Consider the following 16,224-nt stretch of genomic DNA (forward strand, 5'->3'; position numbering starts at 1 on the left):
GCGCCTCACGCCTTTCCGGGCATTGGGTCAAGCCGGTGGCTGGAGCGGCGCGCGGAGGGAGCTGTGCCGCTGCAGCACCTGCCTGCCTGCCGGCGCGGAGGATCAGCGGCGCCCGGAGCGGGAAGGAGGCGCTAGAGGCGGAGGCGGCGCCAGCCAGAGCGCTTGCTGCGGCGGCGGCGGCGAGGCAGCCCGGCTGAGCGGAGCCTCAACCGGCCATGCCGCCCGCGGAGTGGCTCCTGCCGCGGCCGAGCGCGCGCTGAGGGTCCCCGGCGGCCATGGGCGAGGGCGGCGGGCGGCGGCGACGAGGGCGGCGCGGGCCCCGCGGCTTCCCCGCGCGCTGCGCTGCCGGGCGTCGTCGTCGCGGGCTGGGATGAGCCGCCCTTGATAGCGCCGCCGCTGCCGGAGAGGCGCCCGCCCGCCCCCCCCCCCGCCCCCCGGGCCAGGGAGATGCCGCTGGCCGGGCGAAGCAACAGCAGCAGCGGCGCCGCCGCCGCCCCCTTGAGGATGATGCCCGTCGGGGGGCCGCGCTCGCTCAGCCCCGCCGCGCTGTCGCGCAGCCTCTCCCGCCTGCGCGAGTACCGCACCCGCTCGCGGATCATGCTGGCCCTCGGCGTCACCCAGATGGTCCTCGGCTGCCTCATCGTGGCCGTCAGCTTCGCCGCCCTGGCGCTCACCACCTCGGCCCGCGTCCGCCACTCCTGCCCCTTCTGGGCCGGCTTCTCGGTAAGGCACTGTTTTCCCGCCGCCCGGAAGGGCCTTTCTCCGCGGTGGGGCGGGCGGGATGCGCCGGCGGCCTGGAGCCGGCCCCTCAACGCACCTGAGGCCAGGCCGAGAAAGTTTGTTTGCCCCTCGGGGTTTGTTTGCCTTTCGGAAGGAGGACGGGCGAGTTGCCTTCGGGTCCTGCTGGCGCGCTTCTCTCTTAGGAGGATGCTGCCGCCGAGAGCGGCCGGAGAGGAATGGAGCCTCCAGGTTCCGGAGCAGTCTACCTCTGAGGGTGGAATGCCAGGGACAAGCGACACGGGGAGGGATGTTCATCTTCCTTCTGGAAGGTGGGTCCTTGGTTTGACCTAGGAAGGCTGATCCGGTATTCTAAGACGGGTCTCCCAGCCACGCTTTGCCATAGGAGGTATGGGGGAGCTCCTGCGTTCAGGCGCAGTGTATCGGTGAGCATCAGGTGTTGGGGAGCCAACAGGAGGGCATTGGTTCTGGGCTCCTTGGTGGCCCCTAGTTGATCACCGTGGGAAGCATGATGTTTCACTAGGTTGATCTTGAGTCTAATACAGAAAGCATTTCTTAGGTGAGACTGCTTAGGGCAGTTTTCTCAGCCCCTTTAAACCCGTGCCCTAACACACACACACACCACACATAAGCTTCAAATCTGGCTCTCCTAATGATTTTGTCGAATTTCCAAATGGATTGGAATTTTGTGGTGTTTATTTTTTAATTTTAGATTGCACATTTTTATTTTAAAAAGTGCACTCACATGCACCCTGAGATCTTCATATCCTACCCCCTGTGAGGGTGGGGTGTGCCCCCTTGTTGAGAAACACAGTCTTAGGGGATGCCAGCTAGAGACCTCTGGGTTCCACTAGGTGCTTCTCCTGCTGCCCCCTTCTGAAGAAGGGGTCAGTGTAACTTGATTCAAAATATATTCTCTGAACTTGGTTTTGCACCCACTTTGTACTGCATCCTGGGCAAGGGCACTGGGATAATTAGGTACCGTAGTAGCAATATTACACCTCTCCTCAGAAGTTCATTTAATTTAAGGTTACCAGATGTCCCTGTTTCCCAGGGACAGTCCCTGGATTTACAAATCAGTCCCCATACAAAATCCATTGAAGTTGAAAAGTGTCCCCGGATTCATTGAAAAAAATCTGGTCACCTTAATTTAATTTGACAAAGACCTTGAATTTAAAGAATTCATAGCATAAAACAATGTAGACATTAACCTCGCTGAAATGAATCATTGTTTTATTTTCATGCATTGGACTGAGGTGTTACCTTCTCTTTGTTCTGTTCTGTTTTGCTGGAGTATCATTTATTTAAGAACTAGGAAGAGTCAAGCTCTTCAACAGGGTAAAATCCTTGCTTGCCTGGAGATAAAAAGATTGTGAGCACATATTGTGAGTGCCTCCCTGCCTGGGCTCTCCCAGCTGAAGGCCCTGACCTGAGAGAAAGAGGTGCCTGTCTGTGCATCCCAATTCATCTGAAAGGACTTTTGAAGCACCTTTAATAGATGGGCTTAAGTCCAAAGGAGTCAGTTTAACTAAATGGGGCTGTTACACTGGAGGAGGAGCTCCAGATTTGACCAGTGTCAGGGGACCAAGCCATTGTAAGGGGATTGTATTTTGTGAGTGGTCGCAGTGCTTATTTTACATACAGAGCAGTTTTACATGAATTGCTTGTATTTTTGCATTTCATTGCTGTCTAACTCACATCTTTTACAATTCTTCTACACCCCTGTGTGTGTGTGTGTGTGTGTGTGTGTGTGTGTATATATATATATATATATATATATATATATATATATATTATTGCATTAAAATCCCACCTTCTTTTGCCCAAGGAGCTCAAGGTAGCATGCATGGGTCTCTTCCTCCTCCTCATGTAATCCCCACAACAACCTTGTGAGGTAAGTCAGGCTGAGAGGCGGGTCTGGCCCAATGTCACCCTGTGAGCTTCATGACCAAGTGGTAATTTGAACCCTGGTCTCCCATGTCCTAGTCTGCCACTCTAACCACTACACCACACTGGCTGTGTGCCTGTCCACGTAAAACTTATGCCAACGTAACTGTTAGCCTGCAATCCAAATGGCACGTACCTGAGTGTGAGCCCCATTGACTCAAACAGGACTTACTTCTACATAGACATGGTTAGGACTGTTAATTTTTTTTAATTTATTTTTTTAATGCAAATTTGTTGCAGGAAGAAATTTGTTGCAGAAAGGTACCACAAGAGTCTTTGTCATTTTTGCTGCAAAGCAGGTCAAGCAGTTGCACCACTAGAGAGAATTCCTCATTTATCCACCTTCCCTTTTTCATATTGCTCATGTCAGGATCCTGGAGATTTTGTTTTCTTTTAAACAAAAAGTTTGAATTACCAATTTCAAGTAGGAAGTGTCCATAGGACGGGATTCCTACTGTACTGGCAAAAGGAGGGAATGTGTTGCTTCACTTCTGTGGATGGACTGAAGTAGTTTGAAGAGGTCTGCAGAATAAAATGTCCAGAGTGAACGGTTTGTCCTCTGAGCCTAAGCATGACTTGAGTTGCAATTTCTACTGCTGAGGATCATATTTTTTATTAGTCTGTTAATCTTTTCAGCAAACAGAAGGCAACTTAGAAAAAATTAAGCTAGATCGCTCAGTATTTGTAGGATTCCTTAAAAGGACCATCTCTTAGCTTGCTTGGTGTTAATCCAGTCTGTTTTTTCAAGTTTCCTAATGGCGCAAAGCCCTGAGTGTGTGCTTCAGTTCATCACCTAAATACAGCAAATATTAGAGAGGACTTGTGTTGTTTTATTTAATTTTTCATCCAGTGAAAGTGGGGAGAGGGTATCGCTAAGGAAATCAAAATGTATATATGATGGAGTAAATGTTGGAAGGAAAAATAACTTTATTTGCAAATCAAGTTTTGCTCTTATTATGATCCCCCTCCCGCTATGGATTCCATTTCTGTCTCTTGCATTCTTCCTTGTCCCCATGCACCTTTATGTGTTCATTGCAGAGTAATGGATTGAATAATCAAGTTCTGTTCTGGAGCCTTCAGTGCTGCAAAAACATGGGCATGCAGCTGAAGGCAGGCTGAGGGCCCAGAAGTTTGACTCAGAACTTCGACCCATCAGCACCCACTTAAACTGGCATTATTGAGTTGGAAACTGGTTTATACCTTGACCTTTCGGAAGTTGCTATCTTGTGAAGGTTGGGGCTGCAGTGTGGCAAAGAGACTGAACTCTTGACCCAGAAAGTCCCCAGTTTCAGCCTCAGCACCCGCCCCCCCCCATCTGCAATATGGGGGTTGGGGAAAGGAGATTCTGACTAAACACCAGGAATAACTTTCTGACAGTAAGAGCTGTTTGACAGTGGAACAGACTCCCTGGAAAGGTGGTGGACTCTCCTTCCTTGGATGTTTTTAAGCAGAGCTTGGATGACCATCTGTAATGAATGCTTTTGCTGAGATTCCTGCATTCCAGGGGGTTGGACTAGATCAGTGTTTTTCAACCTTTTTTGGGCAAGGGCACACTTGTTTTATGAAAAAAATCACGAGGCACACCACCATTAGAAAATGTTAAAAATTTTTAACTCTGTGCCTATATTGACTATATATAAAGTAATTCTCTTGAATAGGAATCAAATAAACACAATTTTTCCCACGGCACACCAGGCAACATCTCGCGGCACACTAGTGTGCCGCGGAACAGTGGTTGAAAAACACTGGACTAGATGACCCTTGGGATCCCTTCTATGCTCTTCCTAGGCTTGCTGCCCACGCGAATGGGCCTAGAGGCTTGTGCCAAAGGTTTTGTGGGGGTGGCCAGAGGCAAAAGTGAATGAGCAATGCAGCATTGCTATTTTCCTTGAAGCTTGAATTTGTTTTATTCTCACCCAAAAAATGGCAGCTAGGCGTTCCGTTGTGGCGACCAAAACCTATGTTTGGCAATTACGGTAGCTTATATCCTGAGTTTCTAATCCTGGGTGCATTGGAGCCATGCAGAACTCAGGAGTTTCCCAACACCCACCTCCCCACATGTCTCTCCACCCAGGCTAGCAACAGGGATGGGTAACTACTGCCCCTGTTTGTGTTGCTCACCAACCTCTTGCCCAACCTCGTCTTCCTCTCCCCCGCATCCTCTCACAGCTGCTTCAAGCCCCCAGAGCAGGGTCAATGATGGAGTTGGCCTGAGCATGTGGGAAAGCCTTGAGGGATGAATAGGGAGGCCTCAAGCCCTGTGCTTCGCCCCTGAGTGTGGGGTCCCCCACGCCTTCAGTTGCAACTCCTTCAGAGCAAATCTGAACAAACAATTCCCTCCATAATGCAAATGAAGACCAACACTTAGAGTAGAAATTCATCACCCACAAAGATAAAGCTCAGGTGCACATATGGAAGCTCTAAAAATAAGCACTGGGTTTCATCCTTCCAAATGGCTTATCTCCAGTAAGGCTTCAGCAGCGCTTTATCTATGAAGAAAACTGGGTCCAATTCAAGCCTTGAGAGTTGCACTCTGTTTGGGGGGTCCTGATGTTTAGGTAGTTTCTGGAAGTCAACTGGATCTGTTCCTGGAGGCAGATTTGCCGCCTCTTCTCTCCCTGCATGTCTCCTACAGACTGAGCCTGGGCGGAGAGCAGGGGCTTGGGCAGGTTGATTTAAAGACTGCTCTGGTCTGGTGCGATGTGGGTGGTGCTCTGGTCAAGGAGTGGCTGGCCGTAAAGAGACTCTGCGCCTACTTTCCCAGTCTGCTTGTAAATTACACACATTGTCAAGTCCTCCTGGTTTTTATGGGCAGCTGTGGTGGAAATAAGAGAATTATGTCCATGTTGTGCTTTGGGTGGCTGTTCCGCTGAGAGTTTTTGTTGCTCTTTTGTCCAGTGGGTAAACTGGGCTGTGGAATCAGAGCATTTTCCATTTGACTTAATTTTAACCATCTGGTCCCTTTCCTGACCTCTTCTCTGTGACCAGGCTCATGAGATAAGGTATGTAAAATCATTTTAAGCAGAAAGGCAAACAGTTGCCCTGAAGCTGGCGGTCTCAGTTATTTCCTGACCTGGTAATAATCAGGGTTATGTGCATAGGCCATGGCAACACGGAATGAGGAAAAATACATCTTTATGTGAATCTCAGCTTTTGTTTAACAAAAAGAAGGGTGTGCTTTTAGCCCTCATGAATGCAGATATGTACTTGAAAGGCTCTTGGAATTTCAACATGCAGACGGAAATGAACAGGGTCTCCCATAGGTTGGTCCAGGAGTTCAATGACCTGTCTCCTCCTGACTATCAGAACCAGAATAAATGATGCTGGCAGTAAACCAGCAAAGGCTGAAGTATGCAGAATGTAAATCGAGTAGGAGAGTCTTGCTTGTGTAGCTGATTGTGCTGCAGAGGGTATTTAACTCTGATAAGTAACTTCCCAACTACATGTGGTCACCTCAGAGTGTCTCCTAAAAAATAATGTCATTTCCTTTTCCTGGTACATCAGTCTTTTGCAGGCCCTGCCCAATGATGAGGCAGCGGGAGGTGCCCACCTCCAAGTGGTGGAAGCACACGAGGGGGCACTTGCCTCGCCTCTGCTGCCCACCCTACCACCTGCACCAGCAGCAGAGAAGTGCCGTCGGCAGCAGTTTTTGGGGATATATCGCCAGAATCTTGCGAGATCTCATTTGTTGTTGTTCAGTCATGTCCGACTCTTCGTGACCCCATGGACGCCAGGCACCCCTATCTTTCACTGCCTCCCGCAGTTTGGCCAAACTCATGCCAGTCACTTCGAGAACACTGTCCAACCATCTCGTCCTCGGTCGCCCTCTTCTCCTTGTGCCCTCCATCTTCCCCAACATCAGGGTCTTTTCCAGGGAGTCTTCTCTTCTCATGAGGTGGCCAAAGTACTGGAGCCTCAGCTTCAGGATCTGCCCTTCCAGTGAGCACTCAGGGCTGATTTCTTTAAGGATGGATAAGTTTGATCTTTTTGCAGTCCATGGGACTCTCAAGAGTCTCCTCCTCTCAAGAGATCTCATAGAACACATGAAATCTTGTAAGACTTTGGCAAGATCTCACCAGAAACTACTGGTGCTTCGCTAGGATTGTCCAAGCAACAAACTAGTTTAAAATACTTGTGAAAATACATCACAACATATTTAAAACTGGCAGTTAAAATATAATTTGCCCTGGCAGCAGTGCAGTGGCTAGCCTCATGTGCACCTCAGTTTCCAAAGGCCTGTCTGTACAGGAATGTCTTAGCCTGGTGGCAGAAAGATAGCAGAGAGGGAGAGAGCCAGTCTTAGCTCTCTTGGGAGGGAATCTTACAATATGGGGGCAGCCACAGAAAAGGCTGTTTCTCATATCACTGCCAACTGTGCCTCTGATATGGAGGCAACAGAGTGGAGGTGCTCACCTGAGGATCTTAGCACCTGACCAGGTTTGTATGGGAAGATACAATCTTTCAGGTAGACTGGCTGCTCGCTGCTTGATCCTACATGTGTTCACTCACAAGTAAATGCCATAGAGCTCTTGTTACTGTTTATTAATGTATATACAGTGGTGCCCCGCAAGACAAAAATAATTAATTCTACGAATTTTTTCGTATTGCGTTTTTTTCGTCTAGCGAAGCGGCAATGACAGCCGCGCTCCGCTAAACGGAAAAAAAAGACGAAAATTTTTCGTCTTGCGAAGCAGCCCCATAGACTTTTTCGTCTTGCAGGGCAGCTTCCGCTAGACGAATGCCGTTCGTCTAGCGAGTTTTTCGTCTAGCGAGGCATTCGTCTAGCGGGGCACCACTGTACCACATAATCACCGGTGGCTTCTATGCAGTTGACAAAATGTAAAGCTTGTTACGAAAAACACACATAATTAAAGTGTACAATAAAACTGTTTAATCAAAATATTGAAATAAATACCCAGAATTAAAATGTACAATCAAACAAGCCTATTAAAACAGCACAACAATAATAAGGAGTTAAAGCAGCAAATGAAAAATGGGATGTTTAAGTCAGGAAACAGGTGTGTCTTCAAGAGCTGGCGGAATGTCACTATTGATGGGGGCCTCTCATATTTCAGCAGGAGAAGCATTCCACAGCACTGGTGCCACCAGTGAAAAAGCCCACCGAGGTGTTACAACAAGCCGATGATAATTGTGTTCAGTAGACCTCCCATCCAGGTTAGCATCTATTGCGTTGCAGTCTTAATCCCTGAGATGCTTGCTAATTAGGTTTTATATCTGTTTTCTTTATATACATCAGGCTGTTGGCAGGAGACAAATACTGGAGGCTACATCTTTCTAGCTAGCACCAGATGGACCGGTCTAAATTTGGAACTTTGTTAGCATGTGTTGAATTCTGAAATTTTTGAAAGTGTCACTACTATTTTGTTCTCCCTGTTTCAGGGGCAGCTTGTAGTTCGATCAGTTGCCTTTGGGAAAGAGGGTGCTGGAGCCCAGACGGTGCTTATCCATTTAGGCAGCATCAGTCCCCCAGAACCCAACAGCCCTTGTGGCTCTCCGGAGCTGTCTCTTACTAGTCACATGCCAAATTCAGTTCTCTCTCTCATTGTTTTCCTTAGGTCTTACCCAGGTAGATGCATACATGTTTTACCAACTTGGGTTGGTAAGACATTTACGGCCATTCCTAGACCAGGATAGTTTGATCAGAGTTGTCCATGCATTGGTAACCTCATGGTTGGATTACTGCAATGCACTCTATGTGGGGCTACCCTTGGGCTGGCCAAGAGGCTGCAGCTAGTGCAGAATGTGGTGGCTAGGCTGCTTGTGGGGAAAACCACACCCAGCACATAAGAATTTGCTGGCAGGATTTGCATTGGCTGCCAATTTGCTACCAGGCCACGTTCAAGGTGTTGGTACTAACATATGTCACTATACACATCAGGACCAGGTTATTAGAGAGACTACCTTATCCCTTATCATGCTCCCAGTAGATCACTGCAGTCTGCAAAAAAGTTTCTCCTGCAAGTTCCAACGATCTCAGAAGCCTACTCCATAGTAACTTGGAGAAGGGCTTCTGTTGTGGATCCTCCTGTTCTGTGGAGCAGTATCTCTGTCAAGAAACCTTATCTGAACTTTTTTGGAAATAGTTGAAAACATTTCTGTTCCAACAGGTTTCCCCAGCTGGATAAATGGACCTTTCACTATGAGTGTCCACTTGTTGGGGTTTTAAATGAATTATTTGTATTTGTGTGTTTAACCTTTTAATTATCCCATGTGTTAATCACCTTGAGACAGTGGTTTAGAAGCGATCAATAAATTAGTAGTAGTAGTAGTAATAATAATAATAATAATAATAATAATAATAATAATAAAAAATAACATGTTATGTATTCTAGTGGCTATCAGCCATAGAGGCCATTCAGCAAACCCCTTTGGCCAAAAAAATGCAACAGGTTCCTGAGAGATCATTTTGCATGTATCCAAAAGAAATGCTCCCAACACCAGTATTTCTTAGGGAGAGGAGGGTATGCTGTGTGACTGCAGAAATATGACCAGGCGAGTGAGATATTTTTGGGTTGCAGCAAAGCTCATTTGTGTTCATTTCGAGACTGAGAATTGTTCCTGTTTCTTCCGGGTCTTCCAAATCTGCAGTGTTAAATGGCTTGTTCAGCTGGGCCTGGCATGATGGGCCCTTGATCTCTCTGCTGCATTTTGCTGATTATTCTGATCTGCCTGTCTGTGCTCGGTATCGAGATTATGATGCTCGCTTGGGCAGCTGCTGTGTCATCAGTTCTGTTCCTCTACCACTGGAACATTTCAGTCTCTACTGAGATATGTGTGTGGTACTTTGGATTACTGCAGTACACTCTCTGTGGGGTTTCTGTTGTGCTTGATCTGGAAGCTGCAGTTAGTGCAGAATGCAGCAGTCCTGCTGCTGGCAGGAGCAAGACACTGTTCAGAGATCTGTACCGGTTGCCCATCTGCTACCACCCCAAGTTCAAGGTTGGTCTATTGGTCTATAAAGCCCTGAATAGCTCTGGTGGCTGGTGTGAGGATAAAGTGTGTGTGTTGTTTATGCCACCCTGATGTCATTGGAGGAAAGTGTAACAGGACAAAAAGGCCATTAATAAGCAAATTATCCTCCAGGGATCTCCGGATGGTAATGGCATTTTTATCCTTGCAACTAACTCTGTGAGATAGGCCAGGACACAATGGTGCCAACTTAAATAAAATATTGGGGTGTGTGTGTGGCCTAGGTAAGCCAGGCCCCACATAATTGATCACATGACACGACACACCCACCCCATTTGAAACAAAATAGAAAATTCTTTTCAGTAGCACCTTAGAGACCAACTGTGTTTGTTCTTGGTATGAGCTTTCGTGTGCATGCGCACTTCTTCAGAAACCCCATTTGAATAGCAATGCCCATCAACTTTGAGGGGCCAGGCCTCCTCAGATACTTTATGGGGTGTGGGGCAAAAACACCTCAGCCCCTTGGAGTTGGGTCCTGTGCCAAGTCAGGAGAAGATGTCTCGCCCAGGAATGCCCAGGCTGAGCAGAATCTGCAATCTTTGTCATCTTAGTCTGATATGTTCTCTTGCCTTAAGGAAATGGCTGAGCCGCTGTGGAGACTTGTTAGATTCAGTCAGCTGGAAGAGATTCAGGGCCAACCTGTTGCGTCTCGCAAGGTGTTCAGTCTCTAAGCCAGACAGTGCAATCGCTGTGCAGGAGAGGTCTCTGTGCTTTGGGACATTGCCTTTATTTCTATCCCTGCTCGTTTCCATCTTAATGGGTCCCCCCCCCCCTTCCATTAGGAATGCTCGTAATGGACATCCGTTGTGCCGGTTGCAAACCTCTTGCCCATTACTTGAGATGAATAATGTATTAAATGCAGCCTTGCAGCCACTTACTTCATGGCCGTGACACACTGACTGGATTGGAGTGAGCGGCTCAAAGGTTGCAGCCAATCTCCTGTGTCTCAGGAGATGCATTTTAGCCCTTCCTAAAGTGGAAGTGTGTTAGCACTGGCGCAAAGGTACATTTTGAGCTGGCAATGTATTATGAACCACACACAGCCTTCAAAACTCCAGGAGGCGCTATAATTGCGAGGCCTCTGGTGAATGGCTGGCTGGCTGCCTTCCCTTTTGGTTCCCTTTCCCCTCCGATGGCAGAACAGTCCCACTTGCAGCCTCGGTGCCTCCCCTTAACTGTGGTGCCTCAACCTGATGCCAGAATTGTGGCTGGGCTGCTTCTCCCTTCTCCCTCTGCCTAGGGAGGACTTGCCTGCCTCCAAGAGGAGGAATTTGAAGGGCACATGGCACATACCTATCGGTCTCCTTGACTGCTCCTCCGCCCGATCTGTACCCCCTCTACATAGTTCCATGTTTCCGACATTGTGATATATGACTAAATCACAATGTTTAGCTGGTGATATATCGCAATGTTGGAAACCAGATATCACCCAGCCCTAAGTGAAATGGTCAGCAGGTTGGACTTTGCCTGTGGAAACGTGGATTCACATCCTGGAAGTTCCCTGAGTGACCTTGGGCCAGTCACTGACTGAACCCAGCCTACCTCACTGGGTTGTTGTTGTTTGGGGTGCGCCCCCCGACATGCCCTCTTGAGCTCAGGTGCTCCAGCAGACGATGCCCTGGAGCTGCGCTTGGTCTGTTCATTCTTGCTCTGCGACACCACAGCTGCTTCACTGTCCTGGCTTCCCCCAGAGAATCCAGGGGACTCTAGTTTAGAATAATAAGAGAATTTCTAACCACTTTCTCTCCATCCCAGACCCCCCAGGGTTCCCTTGGAAAAGGTGATAACTGTTAAATCAGCTTCATGGTCCCCCCAGACAAGTATTTTTATGTGTATATTCTGCAGCATTATTTATTATTATTTATTAAATTTGTATGCTGCCCTTCATTTGAAGATCTCAGGGTGGCTCACCACATAAAAGCATAAAATGCAAGAATAATACGTTAGTGGTGAGTTTATAATGGGCTGCCCACACAGAGTTCCATTTTGTTAGCTGTTCTGCAGTGCTTCCCAAATGTTATTCTATCATTGTTGTCCAGAGAGGCACTCTTGCACTGTAGCACAACTAGCACAACAAAAGTGAGCCCCTGGCTCCAAATACTGGTGGTATAAAAAGTTTCAGGGTTCAGCAGGAAGTTATGGGACGTGCAGGGACTGAAAATGAAGCAGTATGACCTCCCTAAGAAAGCAGAATCATGTATAACTGCCATGAGCACAAATAGCCATAAGCACACCATCTAAAAAGCCATTAAGGGCAGGGTGGGGGGTGGGGGGTGGGGTTTGAGCCACACTTGTGCAGTCATTGTGGGTGATGCTACGCGTCTGATCCTGTGAACCTACACAAGTTTTGGAATTGTGATATTTCGTGTGTGTTTGCCTCTGTAATGTTTACTGTCCAGTGGATGTGTATATATATATGTATATTTTCTTTATTTAAAAAATATTTACTTACTTGTTAAACGTCAAGTAGGCTTATACAACATTGCAAAACATCTGCAAAGTGACCTGTGTGCCCATTTCCCCCACAACTGTTTCCACTTTGTGGCACCCCTCCTCCAACGCTTTTATTTCAAAAGGTCAAGACTTACCCTAGAGAAAACTAGATGTCTGGAGAAGGAACGAAGATTATGAGGGAGAGTCGTGTCTGTGACTGGCTGTGTGCCTGCTTCAGAGTTGCTTATGCATTTCTCCCCTCACCCTATTTTTTGTGGTTTCCCCACTATTTCTGAAAAATTAGGGGGGAAACTGGGATTTCCCCCCGTTTTTTCTGGGGTTTCCCCCCACCCCATTGCATCTCTGGATGGGCCAAGTGTCTGATTCAGTATAGTATAGAACAGTTCATATGTGCTTGACATGTAGTATGTATTCGTTGATTTATTATTCATTATGTTTACATACCACCTTCTCCTGCAAGTCACTGCTGGCTGTGTGTCTCTCCAAATGGTGAAGCACCTGCTTTGCATGCAGAGGGTCCTAGGTTCAATCCCCAACATCTTAGGTAGGGCTAGGAAATTCTCCTTCCTGAAACCCTGGAGAGCTGCTGCCAGTCAGTGTAGGCAGTACTGAGCTACATGTGTTCTTAAGATATCACTGGTTGCTTTGGGAATCTCTCTCGCTAACAAACATCGGTTTTTTCACGAGTGGAAAATTGTGGTGCAAGAGCACAAGGTTTTTGGAGACCTTGTTGCACAATAGATTGTGCAGTCTGTTATGCAACAAGCTTTCCCTGTTACGCTGGCTTCCTGTGTTGCACAGCACTAAAACTCACCCACAAGTTAGCACAGGATGCTGCCAGCGAACAGAGAATACTGGAGAGAGCCTTAGGTTTGCTTAGCAAGTTCACTCTTGGCGCTCTCTCTCTCATTTGAAATGATTGCTGTGCTCTTGTGGTTCTGTAATCCCTGCTTCAGCAAGTGCATTTGGCACATAAGGATTTTTTATTTGTTCCTCGAGGTGAAAAAGAGCCTTCAGCCAGAAAAGATAAGGGAGCATTTGCAACAGAAGCAGGTCTGTAGACAGATAGGGGCTATTAGCATAAAAGCTGTGTCCTGTTGTCTGTTAAGGACCTTTGCTGCCTGTGTCCCTTAACCTCAGCTGTGAATGAAGCAGCTGGAAACATAAATATTGGGCAGCGCCACTGGGAAGCCAATTCCCCCAGGCTATACCTGGCAGTAGCAGATTAGGCTTGCTTTAAGCATTCACTTATCTTCATCTCCCCCAGGGGATGAATAGAGAGAGGCAAAATAAATGGTAAGCAAACTGAAAGGGAACGATAACATTTGACACTCAGTCTTCAGACAGATAGTGGTCTTTGTTAGTTTTTCAGTTCATCTCATGCCTTGCATGTAATAAGAACACAAGAAGAGCCTGCTGGATCAGGCCAGTGGCCCATCTAGTGCAGTATCCTGTTATCACAGTGGCCAAACGGATGTCTGTGTGAAACTAGCAAGCAGCGGCGGAGGAAGCCTCTTCGCTGCCCGGGGCACGGCGCACGTGGATGGCCGCTGGAAGGGGGAAGCAAAGTAGGTGCTTGAATGCGCCTGCTCTGCTTACCTTTCCCCCCCCTTTCAGCCGCTGTTTTTCGGCACGAGGGGCGGGCCAGCGAGGAGAAGGCGTCACGCTTGTCCCTGGCACGACACCCCCTCCTCACTGGCCTGCCCCTACCGCCAAAAAAAGCCGCTGAAAGGGGGGGAAAGGCGGCATGCCCCCGTTGGGGGCAGCCCGTCGGGGCGGGGTAGGGCAGGGCCGACCAAAGTGTAACCCCCCCCTCCCCTGGAACCCAGGGCAGGCCGCCCCGCCCCCTTGCTCCGCCCCTGCTAGCAAGCAGGATTCATGCACAAGAACCTTCTCCCCTCCTGCGGTTTCCAGCAGCTGGTATTCAGGAGCATGGCTGCCTCTGAATGTGGAGGCAGAGCAGAGCCATCCTGGCTAGTGGCCCTTGATAGCCCCCCCTCCTCCTCCTCCATGAATTTGTCTCCTCCTCTTTTAACCATCCAAGCTGGCCGCCATCGCTGCCTCCTGTGAGAGGGAGGGCCATAGTTTATTTCCTTTTATGTATCTATTCTGAATCTTCCAACATTTAGCTTCACTGGATGTCTCTGAGTTCTGGTGTTATGAGGGGGAGAACAGCTTTTCTCTATCCACTTTCTCCATGCCATGCATGATTATATTAATTTCTGTGTCCTATTTCTATCCTACCTTTTCTCCGAAGAGCTCAAAAGGACATATATGTCTCCTCCCCACTCTCCATTTTATCCTCACAACAACCCTGTAAGGTAGGTTAGGCTGAGATCCAGTGATCCAGTAAAGTCACCCTGTGAGCTTCATGACTGAGTGGGGATTCACTGGTCTCCCAGGTCCTAGTCCACCACTCTAACCACTGTGCCATCCTTGCAGCAAGTCAGGATTCTCTGAGTGTGTCTGCAAGATGCACACCAAAGTCACATTTTAGTGACTTTTGATGAAGACCCCCACCTTGGGAACCTTTGTGTGGTGTTTGGCATCAACAACTTGAAAGGAAGTCAAACCTATGCCCAAAAATCTCACCAGTGTTCTGTTTTGGTCTGCCATCTTGATTCAAAATGGTGCCCAGCATTCAAATGGTGATGAAGCCTGCCTCCCGCACCTTGGAAACCCTTGTGCCCAGTTTGCTGATGATATCTCGAGAGGTGGCAGAACTTGTGCCAAAAAAACCAGGCAAAGTCATGCCAAAGTGATGTTTTGGTCTGCCGTCAGAATGACACCCAGCACACACACATTGACAGGACCCCCACCCCACCTCAGGAACCCTTGTGCCAAATTTGGTGATGATATCTCAGTAGGTGGCTGAAGGGCAGGCAGACAAACCCCTTTCCAAAAATATATAGTGGAAGATGCCTCTTGAGCAGATGTTTTGCCCAGTTGCACAGCTGGAAGTCAGAATCCTTTCAGAGCTACTATTGCTCATCACCCGGAGATCTGCCAGTGGATCCATTCCCAGTCTGCCTTCCACCCACCCATTTGACCAAGGACCAGCTGAGTCTCTGTGTGGCTCCATGTGTAAGCAAGCATGCGCTGCAACAGGGATCCTTCTGTGATGCAGCTTTCAGCTCTCTGTCATCTCTCGCCATTCTTTGGCTCTCTTCTGCTTTTCTGAAGTTGAAAAATTGCAGGCTTTCGAAAGAGGTTGCAGGAGCAGGCAGACAGGTGGTTTAGAAGTTATGGGAAGCAGCCCGCACAATTTAGCTGTCGTTAGGAGGGAAAAGGCTAGCTGCTATTCAAATCACAAAAGACTGCAGGTATGCTGCTTGATAATCCCACTTTGCAGAAAATGAAAATGCTCTGCTTGCAGTGATTGATTGATATTTTGTGTGTGTGTGTGTGTGTTTTAAAAGTAAATGCTTGTCCTTAGGAGTTTAGACTGGTTAATCCAGAGATGGCTTTACCACAAGGCAAGGAGAGGTGGCGCCCTCCAGGTCTTGAAGAACAGCTGCCATCATCTCAGTCCATTGGCTATGCTAATAGGACGAATGGGAGTTGGAGCCAACAACGTTTGAAGACCAACTTGTTGGCTTCCCCTGGCCTAATCCATGGGCCCAATCTGCTGGAAACGGACCTGCATGAAACCTCTTAGGCACTGGGTGCAGTTCCTGCCTGGAATTCTAGAGAGCCACTGGCATCCAGGGTTGACAGAGACAGATGGACCAATGATCTGACTTGGTACAAAGTGGGTAGAGTGATTTACTATAAGTATCTGGGATGAAGGACTCCCTCCAGTAAATGGGTACAGCTGGAGTCTAAGAGTCAATGTGACAGTGTGGTGTAGTGGTTAGAATGTCAGAATAGGACCTGGGAAACCACAGTTCAAATCCTCACTTGGCCATGAAGCTCGCTGGGTGACCTTGGGCCAGTCACTGCCTCTCAGCCTAACATACCTCACAGGGTTGTTGTGAGGACTATTAAAGTGGGAAAGAGCCAGTTATGCCACCTTGAGCTCCTTAGATAAAAAAGTGGGTTATTAAATGCATTAAATAAATAAGTCACTTTGGTTTCATCTCTTCCAAAATTCTG

At 48.0% G+C, this 16,224-nt stretch overlaps 1 protein-coding gene across 1 annotated transcript in view; it reads left to right on the forward strand.

Annotated features, from left to right (window-relative positions):
• The first annotated feature begins 504 nt into the window (after window positions 1-504).
• The window catches only part of FAM189A1 (family with sequence similarity 189 member A1), a 179,028-nt gene continuing 163,308 nt past the window's right edge, over window positions 505-16,224 (forward strand). The window contains exon 1 of the mRNA XM_033167057.1: window positions 505-723. Coding sequence (XP_033022948.1) covers window positions 505-723 — 219 coding nt within the window. The remainder of the gene's footprint in view (window positions 724-16,224) is intronic.

This window comes from Lacerta agilis, chromosome 13, assembly GCF_009819535.1.
Source record: "Lacerta agilis isolate rLacAgi1 chromosome 13, rLacAgi1.pri, whole genome shotgun sequence".
Taxonomy (NCBI): Eukaryota; Metazoa; Chordata; class Lepidosauria; order Squamata; family Lacertidae; genus Lacerta; species Lacerta agilis.